Source organism: Chiloscyllium punctatum, chromosome 2 (assembly GCF_047496795.1).
Source record: "Chiloscyllium punctatum isolate Juve2018m chromosome 2, sChiPun1.3, whole genome shotgun sequence".
NCBI classification, from domain to species: Eukaryota; Metazoa; Chordata; class Chondrichthyes; order Orectolobiformes; family Hemiscylliidae; genus Chiloscyllium; species Chiloscyllium punctatum.
Genome location: NC_092740.1, coordinates 132,602,297 through 132,622,538, shown reverse-complemented (window position 1 = coordinate 132,622,538; position 20,242 = coordinate 132,602,297). Strand labels below are relative to the sequence as shown.

At 42.3% G+C, this 20,242-nt stretch overlaps 1 protein-coding gene across 1 annotated transcript in view; it reads right to left on the bottom strand.

Annotated features, from left to right (window-relative positions):
- The window catches only part of LOC140489964 (endophilin-A1-like), a 161,351-nt gene extending 141,634 nt beyond the window's left edge, over positions 1-19,717 (bottom strand). The window contains exon 1 of the mRNA XM_072589064.1: positions 19,566-19,717. Coding sequence (XP_072445165.1) covers positions 19,566-19,610 — 45 coding nt within the window. The 5' untranslated portion in view covers positions 19,611-19,717. The remainder of the gene's footprint in view (positions 1-19,565) is intronic.
- Positions 19,718-20,242: the final 525 nt, after the last annotated feature.

The window sequence follows — 20,242 nt, the reverse complement described above, 5'->3', positions numbered from 1 at the left end:
CTATATTTGGCAACAGTTCACAATGTAGATCCAAACACAGCCTGAATATTGCATTGCATTAGGACATGGAGCGAAGAGAAATTGTCATTACATAATCCGAGGGTTGGACTATTTCAGACACCTCAACAAACATGGAACGAGAGAGGATCAGAGAGAAGTTAAAGTTATTAGGAGTTAGTCTCCTTTTCTTCCTACGTAGCTGCACCAAGAGCTATAACAAAGATTAACTGTTAAATTAGAAGTTTTATATCATATGTAATCAAGGGAACATTATCAGGGAGATAATTTTCTTTGTTATTTATAATTCACAAAGGAAATGGTAGAAATTAGCAACAGTGCTGACATTGTATTGAAAGAGCAGATAGAAGCAAATCGTAGCTTTTAGAGAAAAAAATGCTCTTTAGTGTATTGGGAATTTTCAAACTGCATTTTCAATGTCACTGTGTATGTGACAAGTCCAATTATCAGCATATTTTGGAAACTTTACCCACGAGGAAGACAGTAGCTCATGTTTTACATCAGGATGAGAAATGTACTTCAAGAATCTGCAACAGCGCGACATTATGGGTTTTGCAGTAGAATTCTAATACAGGATTTTGATGATTTCACAACCTTCCCTATAGTGGCAGCTTTGAACACCATTTGAGTGCAAAACACTTGCAATCCAGAAACGCAGATTTAGGTTCTGGGGACAGAACATATACATGGCAGGTAGTGACAATTTGAATTCAGCAAAAATCAGGAAGAAAAAGCAAGACTGATGGCAACTGTGTCGCCAATGTCCATTGTGCTTGTCTATCAGACATGTGACTCCAGACTATGTGGTTAACTCCGAACTGCCCTCTTGCATTTAGAATAGGCAATAAATGCCAGTTGTCCGCCACATCCCATGAATAAAAAAGCTAAATAAAATATCCATTGGAGTGGCACGGTGACTCAGTGATTAGCACTGCTTCCTCACAGCAGAGATCCTGGTTTAATTCCAGCCTTGGGCGACAGTCTGTGTGGAATTTGCATGTTCTCAGTGTCTGTGTGAGATTCCTCTGGGTATGGCAGTTTCCTTCCACAGTCCAAAAATGTGCAAGCCAGTGTGAATAGCCATGGGAAATGCAGGGTTGCAGGGACAGGGTAGGAATGGGTCTGGATGGGATGCTGTGCAGAGGGTCAGTATGAACTTGATGGGCCAAATGCCTGCTCCCACACTATAAGGATGCTATTTTATTCAGCAATCAAATAAAGGGTAAAGTGAAAAATGAAGCTGAACAATCAGGCCACTTACTTCAATAACATAGAAATCAACTAATAGACCATGTGATTTAAATATTAGACTATAAATGTATTAGCAAGCACCAAGTGTTCTAACAGCCACTTCCAGGACAATCCTCAAGAGAATACCTGAAACAGAGACACTGAAATTGTCCAGGAGCAAGAATTTCTATAGCTGTAAAATGTTTGCCCACTGTCAATGGTTTGGTAATTATTGAAGCAAGAGTCAAAAAAAGTGCAGTGCTGGAAAAGCACAGCCAGTCAGGCAGCATCCAAGGAGCAAGGAGAGTCGACATTTCAAGCATAACCTCTTCATCAGGAATGCTGGGTGGTGTGGGCAAGAAAGCTGTGACACAAATGGGAAGGGGGTGGGGCTGGGGCTTGGGAGTGCGATAGGGAGCTGAAGGTGGGGGATTATGGTGATAGATCAGAGCGGAGGTGGGTTTATGGACAAGTAGAACAGTTCAAGAGGGCATTGTCGAGTTGGAGGGTCAGATCTGGGATAAGGTGGGGGGAGAGGAGATGAGGAAACTAGTGAAATCCTAGTTCTTCCTCCAGGCGTCTAGTGGCTAGACTTTGGCGGTGGAGGAGGCCCAGTACTTGCATGTCCTTGACGGAGTGAGAGGGGGAGTTAAAGCGTTTGGCCAGAGGGCACGCAGTGGGGTTGTTTAGTGCGATGTTCTCTGAAACATTCCACAAGTGGGCGTCCTGTCTCTGAAATGTAGAGGAGACCATATCGAGAGCAACAGACACAGTAGATGACGTGTGTGGAGGTGCAAGAAAATGTCTGTCGGATGTCGAAAGATCCTTGGATGGTGATGCTGGTTGTGCTTTTCCAGCACCACACTTTTTAAACTCTGATCTCCAGCATCTGCAGTCCTCACTTTCTCTCTATTATTGAAGCAAACCTAGCACATGTAAGCAATTAACAGCTAATAGATACAAGCCTAGGCCCTTCACACACTCATGGTCTCCTTTACAGGGTTCAGACTCACTGTAACCAAACAGTGCTGCAGGTGATTAAAAATCAATACAGAATGACTTTGGGACTATGAAGCAATACACGAACATAATGGCTGTTTCAGCAGCAAAAATCAACAATAAGGCAAGAGGCTTGTATGATGAAAAATAGCTAGGTTTCATTTCAAACATCTACCAGTAAGAATTGGCACAAAGGGTGAACAGCACCACATGTTGAATTAAGTGTCAGGTTGTCAAGATAAAGAGTGCCAAAATATTCATAAATTATGCTTACAAAGCATTCCAAAATACCCATGCGTGATTTTGTGACCTTAACTCTGATCTGACAATGCAGGAATTCTCAGAAATGCAGAATCTAATTCTTTCACACTTTAACAGTGCAGGAAAATTCAGAATGTAACATGAATACTTTGGTTTTTCCAGCAATATAAGGTGTAGAAAAGATTGGTTATAAATGAATAAGACATAGGAGCAAATGGTCTGTCGAGTCTGTTCTGCCATTCAATAGGACCACAGCTCATCTTGGACTACAATTCCAAGTTTCCACCTGTTCTCAAAATTCCTTGATTCCTAACATACCAAAAATCTATCTTTTCCCATCTTAAATATTAGATTAGATTACTTATAGTGTGGAAACAGACCCTTCAGCCCAACAAGTCCACACCGACCCGCCGAAGCGCAACCCACCCATTGCCCTACATTTACCCCTTTTACCTAACACTATGGGCAATTTAGCATGGCCAATTCACCTGAGCTGCACATCTTTCGACTGTGGGAGGAAACCGGAGCACCCGGAGGAAACCCACGCAGACAAGGGGAGAATGTGCAAACTCCACACAGTCAGTCGCCTGAGTCGGGAATTGAACCCGGGTCTCTGGCGCTGTATCCAGAAATCTCTGAACTGAATAATTTGAGAGCCATTTTCTGCAGGGCGGCAGGGTGGTTAGCACTGCTACCTCACAGCACCAGAGACCCGGGTTCAATTCCCGCCTCGGGCCACTGTGTGTGGAGTTTGCACATTCTCCCAGTGTCTGTGTGGATTTCCTCTGGGTGCTCTGGCTCCCTCCCACAGTCACAAAGATGTGCAGATTAGGTGAATTGGCCATGCTAAAGTGCCTGTAGTGTTAGGTGAAGAGGTAAATATAGGGGAATGGGTCTGGGTGGGTTGCTCTTCAGTGGACTTGTTGGGCCGTAGGGCCTGTTTCCACACTAAGTAATCTAACTCCCTGTCCTGATTGTTCAAAATGGTGTCTCATCTGAATAAAAAATTACCAAACTGGCTAGGCCTGACAGAATGCCTTGATATTGATAAGACCATAAGATACAGAAGCATTAGAAGGCCCTTCAGCCCACCAAATGTGCTCCACCATTTAGTGAGATCATGACTGATCTGATAATCCTCAAATTTACTTTCCTGTCTTTTCCACTAATCATGACTATCTTTATGGATTTAAAAAATTGCCTATCCCAGCCTTGAATTTACTTAAATGACCTAGCCTCAATAACCCTCTGTAATGCAGAATTCCATAGATTCATAACCCTCAGAAGAAATTACTCCTCATTTCTGTCTTAAATTTGTGACCCCTTATTCTGATTTTGTACCTTCTGAACCTAGACTCCTCTACAAAGGGCAACAATCTTCCAAATCAACGCTGAAAAGCCCCCTAAAAGTTTTATGTTTCATTATGATCGCCTCTCATTCCTCTAAACTCCAATGGAGTATAAACCCAACCTGTTCAACCATTCCTCAGAAGACAATCTCTCCATATCCAAAACAAACCTAGTGCACCGTCTCTCTACTACCTCTAAATGCTAGCATATCTTTCTTTAGATATTGAGCCAAAACTCTTTACAGTGTTCCAACTATGTGATGATTAGTGTCTTGTACAGTTTTAGCAAAACTACCTTGCTTTTATACTCCATTTCCTTTTGAATTAAGGCCAACGTTCTATTTGCCTGTCCTGTTGCCCAAGGAACTTGAATGCTAGCTTTTTGAGTGTCATGGACAGGAACACCCAAATTCCTCTGCGCTGTAGCTTTCTTCAGTCTTCTTCCATTTAATTAGTATTCAGCTTCTCTGTTTTTCCTGCCAAAGTGCATAACCTGATATATTCCCATGTTATGTTCAAAATGCCATGTTTTAGTCCACTTGCTTAACCTACCCATATCCTTCTACAAAAATCTTCCAGGAGAAAGTGAGGACTGCAGATGCTGGAGATCAGAGCTGAAAATATGTTACTGGAAAAGCGCAGCAGGTCAGGCAGCATCCAAGGAGCAGGAGAATCGATGTTTCGGGCATGAGCCCTTCTTATTGATTCCTGAAGAAGGGCTTATGCCCGAAACGTCGATTCTCCTGCTCCTTGGATGCTGCCTGACCTCCTGCGCTTTTCCAGCAACACATTTTCAGCTCTATATCCTTCTACAGACTCCTGTCATTTCCCACTGCTTGCCTTCCCCTTATTTTTTGTGTCACCTTCAAAATTTGTAGATTGATGGGACGCACTGAATGACCTTGTAGGACATAGAGAAATGAAGACAGCATGGTTCTGTCTGACTGATCCTACACACTGCCTTTATCCAGTGGACTGATCACCAAAAGGCAAAGCTGCAGATAAATAAGATGATATGATTCCTAAGCATTCACTTCTATAGAAACAAATGGGGAACATGATTAGGCTATTAACTCCTATGAGCCTGCTCCACCATTCAATAGGATCATGACTGATCCTTTACCTCAATGGCATTTTCTGACTTTCTCCCTATAGCCCTGATGCCTTTAAAATCTAAAAAGAAACTCTTGTTCTTGAACATTATCAGTGTCTTGGCTTCATCAGCTTTGAGGCAGAAAATGACACAAGTTCACTACGCTCTGAATAAAGACTGTTTTCCTCATCTTAGACCTAAATGGTCTACCTGATATCCTAAGTCTCCGAATCCTGATTCTGGACTTCACATCCAGAGAAAATATCCTCACTGTATCTAATCTGCCCAGCCCTGTTAGAATTTTATGCTTTACAACCAGAAGCTCTCTCATCCTTCTAAACTCTAGTGAATACAGACTCAGTCAAGCCAATCTCTCCTCTTAGGATGGTCTTGCCATTCCCAATATCAGCTCTGTGAACCTCCTTTGCACTCCCTCCATGGCAAGCTTAACCTTTTTTAGGCAGAGAAACCAAAACTGCATGCTATACTCCAGGTCTTACCAAAGCCCTGCATAACTTCTGTGATACATCCCTACTTCAGAATTCAAATCCATGTGCAATGAAGGCCAATACACTATTAGCCGTCATAAATGCATGCTGCACCTGCCTCCTTATTTTCATTAACTAGCGTACAAAGAAACTCGATCCCTTTGTACATCCACATCTCTCAATATATCACCATTTAAATAGTACTCCCCTTTCAGTTTTTCAAACTGAGGTGTATAACTTCACTTTAAACTATGTTGTATTACATCTGCCATGAGTTTGCCCGCTCACTCAACTTGTCCATAACATCTTGAAGCCTCGTTGGCTTCTCCTCACAACTCAAAATCCTGCCCAGTTTTGTGCCATCAACAAACTTGGAAATATTGTGTGTGGACCTTCATCCAGATCATTAATGTTAATTTGCGAAGGGCTGGTCCTCAAGTACTAATCTTTGCAGTACCCCAATAGTCACTTCCTGCCACTCAGAAGAAGACCCAATTTTCTTCACTCTCTGTTTCCTGTCTATCAACCAATTCTTGATCCATATAAATATATTACACCCTGTCTCACGTGCTGCAACATTGCCAACTAACCACTTAAGAGGAACCTTATCAAAAACTTTCCACTAGCTCTCCCTTATTTATTACACTGGTTGAATTCTCAGAAAAACTCTAGCAGATTTGTTAAGCATGTTTTGTCTTTTACAAACACAGGTTTTGTCCAATCCTATTAATGCTTTTCAAATGTTCTGTTATCACTTTTTTTGTGTAACAGACTCCAGCACTTGACATTCGACTGACTGGTCTATAATTATTCATTGTTTCTTCCCCTCCCTTATTACAATAGTGAGGTTACATTTGCCACCCTCCAATCTGTACGAATTGCTCCAGAGTCAACGGAATCCTAAAGATGATGACCAATTCCCCTTTTTGATCAAAATTTTTGCTCATTGTTTGCTGAATTCTTCATGCTCCCAATCCTCAGGATTGCTCCTTTTTCTGGAAATTTTGTGTGCCTCTTCGTTGGATCTAATACTATCCCTAAATTTATTTTGTAAGCCATGGTTGAAATTACTTTAGTTTCTATATGCTGCCATCTCGTGGGATACTGCAAGGATTAGTGCTTGGGGCCCATTTCGTCACAATGTGTAGAAATGACTTGGATGAAGGAACCGAATGCAACAAACTCCCCGCCTCCTCTGATGCTGCTTGACCTGTTGTGCTTTTTCCAGCTCCACTCTTTACCAACTCTACACACACACATTGGGGTGAAAGCAGCAGAAATTTCATCTCAGCTAATTCATTTCAGACGATCATTTCAGTGTAACCTTTTACATTGTAGAATTACAGGACAAACATAGATTCTTTGTTACTCAAAGTAACAAAAAGCAATTACCAATAACCAATATTTGTACAACATTTTAAAGGTAATGAAACAGAGCAAAGTGTTTCACAGGAGCATTTGAAAACAAAGTATGATGCTGTTAAACATATGGAGATATTGGGCACAATCTTTGAGGCATCGGGGTCTCACCTGCTGGCCTGTTTAGAGAACCATGTTGCCTCTGTACTGGAAGGTTAATGAAATCCCAAGCCAGTCAGGCAGCACTCCTGCAATTAAGACCCAGGGTGTGGATACCACGCCTAGAAAGAGCTGCTGGGCAATCAGAGGCTAGTGGACTGTAGAGGTGATGGCTGCTGCAAGAAGAACACTGAAGGGATACTCTGGATCATGAAGCCACTCAGGATGCAAATAAGTAAGATGGGAAGATGGTGGATTCACAGGAAATGTGAACTGAGGTATCAGCTAACCATTCTATTCCCCAAATGCCCAGGCTCCTATTTCAGTCACCGAATGCCTCTGATGATTGTAAACCACCCCACTACTACCAGAGATAACAAGCCACAGATTTCAGATGCCATGGTGACAACGCCTGCCACAAGATTAATCTAAGGAGCAGTGGGATAGACAGCGGAAGTGATCATTAGTTGGTTAACCAAGGGCCTCAACTGGTTGTTAAGTAGGAAAGTCATGGGCCTTTAAACTCAAAATAATGCAGGTGGCATCAGGAAGGTTGTGGAGTTTAGGTACACCACTATCTTGCCTGATTTAACGCTTTTCCCAAATCTAAGCTCACCATTAGGGAAAGCAGAAGACACTCATATTATTTTATGTAGTGATTGGGACCATGTGGACCTTATTGACTACAAGGTTCTTGGTTAACAAGCCCAATCAAGAAAGCCTTGGCTGACCAGTAAAACCAGGAAATTAGAATCTCCTCAGCTGAGGACAGACTCCAAGCTGTCCTGTGCGCTAGCACATAAAGGGTGACTTGGTGACGGGACCCAGTCTCTCTGCAGTTATTTCATGTTAGATGATTTGGGGTGGCACGATGGCTCAGTGGTTAGCACTGCTGCCTCACAGCTCCAAGGGTCCTAGGTTCGATTCCAGCCTTGGGCAACTGTCTGTGTGGAGTTTGCACATTCTCCCAGTGTCTGCGTGGGTTTCCTCTGGGTGCTCCGGTTTCCTCCCACAGCACCAAAGATGTGCAGGTTAGGTGAATTGGCCATGCTAAATTGCCCATAGTGTTAGGTGCATTAGTCAGAGGGAAATGGGTCTGGGTGGGTTACTCTTCGGAGGGTTGGTGTGGACTGGTTGGGCCGAAGGGCTTGTTTTCACACTGTTGGGAATCTAATCTAATCTAAATGCCCAGTTAAAAGAAGAGATTTTAGGGAATGCTTCAGTGAAGGAGAGTAAGGTGGAGGGGTGTAAGGAGAGAATTTCAGAGTCTGGAGGCTAATAGATAGACAATACAGCCAACAGTGGAGTATTATTTCCTCCCCTGTGTTCGAATGCCCCACAAGAGGCCACAGTCAGAGGAGTATAGATTTCTTGACGAATTGGAGGGCTCGAGGATGGTTACAGAACAAGGAAGGGACAAGGCAATGGAGGAACTAAAAACAAGGCTAAGAAGTTTCAAAGCAAGGGGTGTCAATATGGGTCAGTGAGCATAGAAAAATGACAGTGGAGCAAGAATTGATGTCAGATAAGACATGGGCAGAGTTTTGGATACCTTCAAGTTAATGGTGTGTCGCCAATATGGAGACTAGCCAAGGCCCTGAGTTTGCTTGGGGTTCTACTAAGTGCTCTGGTTTCCTCTCAGTCCAAAGATGTGCAGGTTAGCTGGATTGGCCATGCTAAATTGCCCTGTCATATCCAGAGATATGCAGGCTGGGTAGATTAGCAATGGTAAATGTTGGGTTTCGGGGATAGGGTGGAGGGCTTGGTGTGGCTGAGATGCTTTTCAGAGGGCCTGTGCAGACTTTGGGCATGTTTCACAGAGCATCCCAGCCAGGCCTGCAGGGGCTAAGCTGACCTCCCAGTCATCGCCCATTTTAAAACCCCCTCCCACTCCCTTTCCAACATGACCATCCTTGGCCTCCTCCATTGCCACTGCGAATCAGACCATAACTTGGAGGAGCAACACCTCATCTTCCGCATGGGCAGCCTACAGCCCAGAGGACTCAACACTGAGTTCTTCAATTACAAATAGCCTCCCTTTCCATCACCCGATTCCCTTTCCAGCCCCACCCCCCTCCCTTCCATTCCTTTCCTCTCCCTTCCATTCCTCCAACTGACCTTTCCTTCCAGCTACTAACCTGATCCATTCCTCCCATCAACCAACTAGGTCGGACCATCTACCTGTGCTCATCTATCACTAACTCACCACTCCGCCCATCTTCCTCACTCTTCCACCCCCTTTATCTGCAGTTCCCCTTACACCCACCCCAGTCCTGAAGAAGGATTAAAAGGATTACACCTGAAAATTGCCTTCTCCACCTTCTGATGCTGCCAGGCTTGCTGTGTTCTTCCAGGCACCTGCTGGTCTACCTTAGAGATAACAGAATGAATGAACGGTTTTCGCATATGAGCTAAGATGGAGATAGGAAGTCATGAAATGTTACAGAGCTGGAAATAGGTGAGCTTAGGTGATGACATAAATGAGAGGTCAGCAGCTCATTCCAGGATCAAGTGTGACACCAAGGGTGTATACAGACTAAAATTAATCTCAGTGAGATTTGCTACCTTCAGTTTGCATCTCTAATTGCCTTGGAAAAAGTGGTGCTGAGCTGACCTTTTAAACCACTGTAGTCCACACTCAGTGTTGTTCAGAAGGGAGTTCTAGATTAAAACTCAGTTGGGAAGAAGGCAATATAATTCCAAATCAGTACGGTGTGTGGCTTGGAGTGTACTTGCAAGTTTGTGACATTCCCAAGTATTTGCAGGCCGTGTCCTTCTAGACAGTAGAGATCTCAGATTCAGAAAGTGCTGTTGAAGTAAACATAGCAAGTTACTGCAGTGCATTTTACAAATAATGTACATGCATGTCATTGTCCATCAGTGTCAAAGGGAGTGAATGTTGAAGGTGGCAGATATGCTATTAATCAAGAGGTCTGCTTTGTCCTTCTAGTGTATTGATCTTCTAGTGCGCTGATAGAGCTGCATTCATCCCCACAAGTGCAGAGTATTCTATCTCTTTTGTCCTTTGTAGATGGCGAATAGATTTTGGAGAGGCAGGGGGCAGGAGGCAAGTTACTCGCTGCAGGATTCCTAGAATCTGACCTTCTCCTGTTTTCTTTGTACTTATGTGGTTGCTGTAGTTTGGTTTCTTGATAGTAGGCGATTTAGCAACAGAAATGCCAGTGATTATCAAGGAGTAGATTGTTAGATTTTCTCTTGATGGAAATGGTCGTTGCAACGCCATGTGTACAGCAAATGAAGTTCAAAAGGGGAAATGCAAGGTTATCTTTTTTGGTTAGAAGAATGAAAAAGGAAACTTGTCATCTGAAATGGAGAGAAACTTCCAATGCTTTAGTCCTTTGCATAAAATGACAAAAAAACTAGTATGCAGATACAACAGTTAATAAGGAGGGTAAATGGAATTTTGGCATTTATTGCTAAAGGAATGGTGCATAAAAGTAGCAAAAAGTTGTTTGCAATTATACAAGACATTTGGTTAGACAACTTTGAGAGTACTGCATAGAGATTTGTTTCCCTTGAAGATGTAATTGCATTGGAAGCAGTTCAGATAAATTTGCCAGATGAATTCCAGAGATGAAAGACATGCCTTATGAGCAAACATTGAATGCTTTTCTCTACTAGAGTTTAGAAGGATAAGAAAAATCTGATTGAGGTATATAAAATGTGAAAGGGGATTGACAAAGTAGATGTAGAGCAGATGTCTCCCCTTGTGGGCCAATCTACAATGAGAAGTCATAGTTTTAGGCTAAGGCATAGCAGATTGGAACATATGAGGAGGAATTACTTATCTCCAAGGGTCATGAATCTGTGGAATAAATTACTCCAGAATGCACTGGACCTGACACTGAATAAATTTGAGGAGATAGACAGATTTTTATTTAACAATGGGTTAAAGGGTGAGAGAAGAGCGCAGGGAAGTGGATTTGAGGCCAAGATGAAATCATTCACGATTGAATTAAATGACAGAGCAGGCCCGAGAGGTTGAACTGCCTACTCCTATCTAAATTCTTATGTGCTTATGAATGCCATTTGCCTATATAGTACTGGATATTAAGTAAGCTTTCTCAAAATGTAGCAACAATGGAGTGAAAACAAGCAGTAAAACCATATAGCTGGGTGTTAGCGTACACGCAAAAACTAATGCTATGCTTTTGGATGATGCACAAGGAGGACTTGAACAGATGCAGATACTGTCAAAACACTGGAGGCCAGTTTTGTTTAGTACAGAGGTGGGTAGTGCAAGTCACAAAATGTCCTGTTATCAGTATGTGAGAAGAATTTCAAATCAGACCATCTTTGTTACAGAGTTTGTTTCACTCCAGAGGGAAAAGACCCTGGAAGCAAAGCATTGGCAGCCACAGGTGCAGGAGAACACTGAAGTGGCTTCATCCCAGTTGGTTGAGAAGCTGTTAGGCCCTTGAACCTTCAACCATACCCCACCTGTCTCCATTCCCATGGTCCCTCACATCTTCCATCACAACTCAAACAAATGAGCGTGCAGTTGGAATTGATTAGCCTACTGATCAGATCAAATGGATCACCATCCAATTTCTCATAAATAACTAACATTGGTCACTGAGTGTTGAAGTAATATTGGTGTAGAAGATAAGTTGAGTAAAGAAGCTTGGCTTAAAGTTTAAATATTTAATGATCATTGTACTTTTAAACCTCTTTAAGCACAATTAATGGCTCTTTACTTAAATGCATGTAATGTTTTGAGAAAACAATTATATTAATGGCACAAATAGAGGTTAATGTGCATAATCTTATAGAGATATGGTGACAAGGAGATCGAAGTTGGGAACTGAATATTCAGTGAAATGTGACTTTTTCAAAAGGATAAAACAGAAAGGGAGAGGTGATGGAATAGTTTTGTTATTCCATTTTGTACTAAGCATGACAGCATAAAATGATGTAGAATTCATTTTGGTGGAGGTAATCAGGAGATACTGAAGGTGTGTGAAAAAGGTAGTATATTAATCATGAAACCATCACCATCTTTCAACTTGTATTAGCAACACACAGATTGGGGAAAACCCAAATTGTCAAAGATAGCCACGGGGCAAAATTCAGACACTATTCAGGAGAACCTCCTGGAACTGTATATTGTTGGTCTCTTTCTCAAAGCAAAGCAATATTGGCATTGTAAGTGGTCCAGAGAAGTTTTGCTAGAGTGATTTCAATTATGGATGGATTTTCTTATGAGGAGAAGTTGAGTAGTTTGTGCTTGTACTTGAAGTTTAGAAAAATGAGTGGATACCTTATTGAAACATGCAAGATTCTTAGGGGGCTTGATATCGTAGATGTGAAGAGGTTGTTTCCCATTTTGTCCAAAGACCAGAGGACATCATCTCAGAATAAGCGGTTCCCCACTTAAGACTGAGACAAGCAGGAATTTCTTCTCCATGGTTAGTAAATCTGCAAATTCTTTACCCAGACAAGGCTGATTTGTTAAGTATATTCAAAGCTGAGATAGGCAGATGTTTAACCAGTAAGAGAATCAAGGATTTTGGGGATATGGTAGTAAAACAGAATTCAGGATTATTAGGTAAACCATGATCTCACTGAATGGTACAGCCCCCTATGTGCAAAATGGTCTATTCTGTTCCAGCACTAATTGCCTTAATGTAATAAACTATTTAACATAGTGTCCATATTAGCAATCTCGTTCTTTAGTATAATAAAATTATTTTGTTTTAAACTGTGAAATTTGTGCATTTTTAAAAAATAATTCAGATAACCATTAAAAAAAATGAAAAATGCCACTTGTCTCTTCTGAGAGCATAACAGGATAAAGATAAATGATTTCCATTGGTCAATGGGCCTCAGACTGTAGACATAGACTGTAAAAATTAGAAACGCATCTTTTAGGAATAAAAAGAGCAAACAAATCTATAGCAAAACTGGTCATATAAGTTTGAAACTCTCTTTATCAATGGAAAGTGACGCTAGATTTTAGACTTAAATTTGAGACCAACTTATTTAGCCAAATAGATTCAATGGAATGAGGAAAGGCAAGTATATAGAGTTAGATCAAAAGTCAGTCATTAAATGACCTCCTGTTCCTATGTGTGAGAAGAACTGCCAGTCTGTCTTTTGATCAGCTGCTGGAATTTCCTCAGGCCAAAACAAAACACATCCAGTTTGTACTGCCTGCGTTGCTATGTGCATGGATGACAGCCATGTGGCATCACTAACTGCAATTACAGCTATGTTAATAAGGTCATACTGATTGATGCACCTCTAAATCAAACTTCATTTTTGATTAAGTTCTCAGTTAGAAGGTTATTTCACTTGCACTATGTTTCATCTGTTACCACACTTTGGATTTTAAGATTGTTCAAATTGAAAACAGAATTAATTGTTAGTCTTACCAACGTTGGAAAGGAATGGTAATTCTTCAACCCAACTGAAGGGATTACAGATACATCTGATGCCCTTTTAACTGATATTCCTTGCACAGTTTGGTTTTAAATTTTGAAAATACTTTTATAGGATGCAAGCACATTTGGCAAGACATCTATTTGTTATCCATGCATGTTTGCCTTCCAACTGAATGGATGACCAAGCCATTTCAGTGGAGAATGAAACTACATTGCTTGGAGTCTAGGTAACAATGGCTGATTTCCTTCTCTGAAGGAATGTAGTTAACCAAAGGGATGTTAATGCCAACTGAATATAGTTTCCTGTTAACTATAATGGAGATTAGCTCAACTGAATTTATCTTCCACCAACTGCAATGGCAGAACTTTAACTCATGTCCCCAAAACATTAGCCTGGACCTCTGGAATACAGACTACTGACATTACCGCAATGCCACCATTACTGGTGTTATTTATAATTGCATAATTATGATGCTACTTTAAAATTAATTATCACCTTGCACTGAAGATTACATCCAGTAAATACAGCAAAAGATCAGTTGGTGAGAGAAACATGGCTCATTGTCAAGAATGGCTTTCAGCATTCAAATCAATATTTGGCAAAGATCTAAAATTAGTCAAGAAGATAACAGATTTACATTAGTGACAAGAAGTGATACTGAACTATTGTGTTACTTGGGCTGTTGGGTGTGAATCTTTGTCTTCATAAAAAAAAAATTCACATCTATGAACAGAGTTCCTGAAATATCGTCCGTTGTTCTGTACAGCAGCCTATCTCCAAGCTATCAATATTTTAAAAGCCTGTCTGGTTTCAGCCAGACTATGGAACAGCACAGAGCAAGGGCTGACACAGAAAATAGCTTTGAAACTCAAAACAGAAATGGCTTCTGCTGCAACATTTCATAAACAACAACAACAAACATCACAAAGATAAACTCAATACAAAAATAAAGTCACCTTTTGGTTTTCAGTCAGCCAAACAGACATGCACAGAAATCCAATATTATGTTTTCGGTGCATTTTTCTTGCTGAAAGAACTGATGCTATCCATGTCCAAAGAGATTACAATGCAAAGCTCCAGTACAGGACATGACAATACCTAGCTACCATCACACTGCAGGTGAGCAATCTATTCTCTAATGCTTAAATATACTGCAATTTTGCATTGCAAGTTCTGACATAAATGATTGCTCACTCATCTCCATTAATCAGAGAGCCAGATTTGCATTCCTGAAGTGGGCATCTTGATTTGGGAAAATTTCCTTACCTGGCAGATCGGTTTAAAGGGCCCTGGCAGTCCCAACCTTCAGTCTAGGGAGGGAGGAGCTGGACAGAGGTGGGCCTGCCAATCCCTGAAGCAGATGCTGACAGTGATTAGGGAGGGGGGCACGTGGATGTGGAGTGCTGAAGTGGAGAGGTAAGAAGGCTTTCACTAAGAGATGTGAGGTGGTTAAAGCTTCTGTTACTGGTACTACAATTGCCTGCTCTGACTGACCCTTTAACGTTGTAAAAGAACGAAAAAAAGCTTTTACGGAAGAAGATTTCTGATTTGATGTTCTTCTTTCCCCCTCAGTATTTCAAAACTTGGCATTGTTATTATATGGCTCATTGGTTCTGCACATAGTGCAAACTGGGTCAATGGAAATGGAGGGGCTGGAGGGCACAGAGTCAGAGTTAGAATTCACTAGCGTAGTACAATGGAAATCAGGCACAGTTCCCAAACCTGTTACAAATGTGAAAATCCAATTAAACTACCAAATTACCCAATTCTTCCTAATTTTCTAATTCAGTTTTTAAAAAATGCACACCTTGTTTTATTATAAACAAGAAAACAACTTTATTGTAATCAAGCTTCATTTAACCAATGGCAAGACCACAAGTCAAAGTGCACATCTATAAATTCAATGTAAGAGCAAGGGTCGTGAGCCAATACCCTGCATTCCTGACCTGGCAGAGCTCTCTATAGGATGACCATCTCCTAACGTTCAAATTTTCGTGACATTGGCAAGCTTCATGTATCTTTAAAACTGTGATTTTCTTAACATTCCCATGCACACGCAAACACGTACTCAAAGAGACAAGTCTCAAATACCGTTAGTGAGACAAATTTCAATTACTTCAATAATGAAATGAGGCTGTGAATACTTTCATTCTGTAGTTGAGGATTTGTCCCTTGAATGAAAGTAGAGATAGAGAGAGAAACACATATGGGCAGATAGAGCAAGAGAGACACAGGCAGAGTGAAAGAGAAAAAAGGAGAGCAGAAAAGAAAAAGAGAAGAGAAATGAGAAAGATTCTCTCTCCTTGCAGACTGGACGTTTCTGTTTTATTGTTCAAACCAGTCTGTAGCCACCTGTCCAGGAACTGGTCAAATGGTCCTTACTATGCTGAGTTACCTAAGTGCCCGAGAAAGGAGAAGGTGAAACAAGTCTGGATTTGAACATTCTTTCATGTGGCAAGCTCTTGAAATGTAAGTCATGGAAATATACAGCCCTTCGGCCCACTGCTTCTATGCTGACCAACAAACACCAGACATTTATTAATCTGCTTGCTATTTTTAAATGGTCTGGGGTCCAGACTATACAGAAACACACACATGAAGACAAGCATATAGTGCATGCACACAATATAAAATTGACATTTCTCTCTGTTGGTCAAATCTCACAGAGCACTACCACAAGAGATTAAAATTGGTCACATCTGATGATAAATACCTGTGCAGACCCACTGTGAATATAATTGTCATAAGATGCTGAATGTGTAAATAAAACTCAGTTTGTTTCAAAAATGGCACATAAAGCCTTCAAGCATAGCTCATAAACTGCGCCACACAGATACATACACAAAATTACCCGCATACCAGACAGACATGTACAGAAATACTGTGATGTTTTGTTGATTTATGATAAGAGGCACTTAATACCTATTACTTAAATGGCAATTAAGCATCACCTCTAAAAGCAGCTAGTTTAAGTTTAGTGTTTTATTATTGTTAAAATGGCAAATAGAAACTAAATTATTTTATTAAACTATTAAAGAAACATCACAAAACCTATCGTTGATCTTACATTAATATGAAATCGATGATCTTTCGTCGTAAATATTCACTGCCTCCACAGCATAGTGGTAGCAGTGAGTTCTGTCAACAAGGTGCACTGCAGCAACTCACCAAGCCTCCTTCAACAACATCTTCCAAAAGAGCAACATCCAAGGGAATGGAGCAGCAGATAGTCCTAACCCCAACAGGTAACCTTAACACTATTGCATCAAATCCCCTGCAAGGGGCATGTCATCTACTCTTGGAAACCTTTCACTGTTCAATCAATCATCTGGGTCAAAATTCCAGAAAAGGACTGTAGCACCATATAGGACATATTTTGCAGTGATTCAAGAAGGTGTTTCACTACCATCCTTCTCAAGGCCACCAATGAATGAGCAATAAATCCTTGGCAATGTCAGTACATCCAAAATCATTTGTTTAAAAAGCTACACCTTATTAATTTGTTTCAAAAAGATCTGAAGGATGAATAAGAGTAGGCCATTCAGCCTATCAACTCATGGGTGAACCAATGCAGACTTCAATCTACTTTCCTCCCTGTTCCCCCAAAACCCTAAACTCCCTCAATCAAATCTATCCAATTCAGCCTTGACTAAATTCAAAACCAAACCTCCACTATAGATTAGATTACATTACAGTGTGGAAACAAGTCCACACCGACCCGCCACATAACCCTGCACATGTCTGGACACTACGGGCAATTTAGCATGGCCAATCCACTTAACCTGCACATCTTTGGATTGTAGGAGGAAACCAGGGCACCCGGATGAAACCCACACTGACACAAGGAGAATGTGCAAACTCCTCACAGACAGTCACCTGAGCTTGGAATCACCTGGGTCCCTCATGCTGTGAGGCAGCAGTGCTAATCACTGAGCCACTGTGCTATCCCAATGGTTATTGATGGTGGGGTGGGGCGGGGGGAAGGAGGGTGAAGAGGAAGGAGGTGGGGATGTGGGTATCAAGACATTATCTGCAGGCTAATGTGGGACACATATTCAAAAAAAAAGGATTCTATATAACCACAGGTATCTACAGATGTCGTTCAATTCCATGTGTGTTAATCAATGGGTCTTCTGTGACACAATAGCCGACTTAACAGCTGTCAGCCACAATGTGGAACTCTTTTCTGATCAACTCCCCCAATAGCTTTTGAGTAAAAGTCAAGTATTGCACAATAAGCAGTCCCCAAGTGTGGAGTACCTCCAGTTCTCCACAAAAAAAATCAAAACTCTGGGGGGGGGGGTTGTCCAGGTAAGTAGACAATGCATGAGGTAGGGATCAAAATGGAATATGGGTCAGACGGAATGCTCAGTGGGGGTTCAGTACTGTTTCGAATTGACATTAGTGATGCTGGTCTGAGAAAGAAGTCAAGTTCACGTACGAGTACACGCTAGGGAGAAGAGGTGGAATCGTAAGAGACAATTTAGAAATTGTAGAAAAGTTGGACAAGATGGGAGATGAGATTTAACACCGACAATTGAAACTTGTGCAAGCAAGGAGGGAGCAACGCACTCTCCATGCATGTTGCGGGGACAGTACAAGATGAAACAGAATTTAAAAAAAACATCTCTCAAGGACACGATACGTGCAACCAAAGCAGGGCAATCCACAAAAGGCATTAAAATACATGGTCCCAGAGTCTCAACACAGCTGCAGTGTGCTCTAGTCACGCTGCATCTTGCATACAGTTCTAGTTAACTGTACACATTCAGTGCAGAGAAAAGCTGCCCGTTTCCTGCCTGGAACCGGGGCCCAGAGTGAAGCGAGAAATGTTGGAAAAGAATTCCAGTCTACGACGGAAATGCTTCAGAGGTGGTTCCAAGATCGTCAGGGCGATTGCAAAACGTTAACCCACTGCCGAACTCCGAGAGAGAAAGTGGAAATCGTGTTGGGGGTAAGGGAGGGGGGTGGTAAGTGAGCTTCGGAAAGATCAGAAGAGTGGGTAGAAATAATTCAAATCGAGAATCAGTGATGCATCTCTGATGAGCCCAGGTCCGTCCCATCCTTAATATTTCTCGTGACCTGCTGAAATGCCTGCAGCGTCTCCCCTCAAATCTCCCTTGATTCACTGCCCAATCCTCAGCCACTTCCTTCCAACTATCCGCCAGTCCTGGACTTCGGCGAGACTTCTCAGTCATCGCACCCCCCTCCCCCTCCCCCTCCCCCTCCCCTCTTCCTCTAACGCTGGGACCCTGCAGGTCAGTGACACTAATAGGCGAGAGAGCTTGCTGTACACATCCAGGACAGGCGGGGGTCAAGAGCTAAATCTTGAAATGGTCAGCCCAGCTGATATGGAATGAACACTGCTACCAAAGTAGATAAGGCGAAGGTTGTGTGCTGAGAGAGGGAGTGTGTTAGTTCAAGAGAGAGAGAGAGAGAGACACACACATAAAGAATATTGCAGGTAGAACCCAAACTGAATTGTTGACGGCGGTCCCACTAAATGACTGACACGAGCAAGATCAAATTAATTATTTTCACGGCATTTTACGTGTCGAGATTTTATAATTAACATTTTCCGAGGTGCGAACCGATTTCACCACCAGCAGCAGCAGCAAATTGCTCCTGTTCACATCAGCTTTCTCCTCCTCGATCCTGGGAGCCGGGATCAGGGACATTGGGGTCAAATCTCTAGCGGCAACGACTGGACTTCAGCAACAGCGACCCCCAAGCCGACTGAAGGCATTAGGAAGCCACTCTCAAACCGGACCCAGACAAGAAGCTGCGACGCGGATCACTCCGGGACTAAATAATAAATGATTTCCGCAAACATCCCGGGGGGGGAGCGGAAACTCGAACCCCTTCTCTCCCACCCCCCACCAGCTTAAAATAAAAGCATCTCATTGTCGAATCGAGCCCCACACTCTCTAAAACCTCAGAGTTCCCAGATTTCCTCGAAGGAATCCGATTCAACCTGCTCAACCCTCAACAATGACATTGTTGCATTCATCAGCGTTCTGTAGCGCCGGAGGGTTTGAGGGATGAAGTGAGGCGGGAATTCGCAGCCAATGCATTGCCTCTTGGAGGAAGGGAAAGGTGTTGGGAATAAAGAGGCACGACAGGAATGAAGCTTTGCATTCCTGATGTCAGACCCCCGCAGCCGCTTTGGTGCAGCGAGTCAGAGCTGCAGCCGCTGTCCCCTACCTGAGTGGCTTTGTGGAATTGCTTCTTCAGTCCTGCCACAGACATGGTTCCTGTTCAGAGTAAGCGGTCCTGGATAGCCGCCTACTTGGAAATAGGTTTATTATCGCCTCCCTTGCAGCTCCTTCTCATCTCACTCCAGGATTAAATTACTATCTGCAAAACCAGGATATCCGGACCCAACCTGACGTCAGCTTCTCTTAAAGAGACAGTCACGTTTCGTCAGTGTTGATGAATTAATCCGTACTGACAGCTAAAAATAGAAGCAAGCTATTTTTGTACTTCCAGCGGGGCACAATACTTGTTGTCTCCATTGTATAGACATGGATACTGTATGCAATCGCACATACGTATATAGGTCGAAACATTGAGAGAGCTATCCCACAGTCTAGCCGAGCAACTAACTGTTGTAGTAAAACTCATTGAACCGGACCATCAGAAGTGATGGCACCGTGCTATGGGGCCAAGACAGTGTGGCTCTACGAGTTATCAAAATATATTTAGGACCCCGTGAAATCTCACGACGTTAGATGAGGTTTGACAAGGAGACCTCCTGTTGATTACACTCAGCACCCATACAATCTACCCCTCACGCAGCCCTCCTCCCCCCAGCCCCCCATGTTGAATGTCAGACGAAAGATATGCTGCAAGTAGAGGGGCCCCAGAGTGTACTTTGGGTG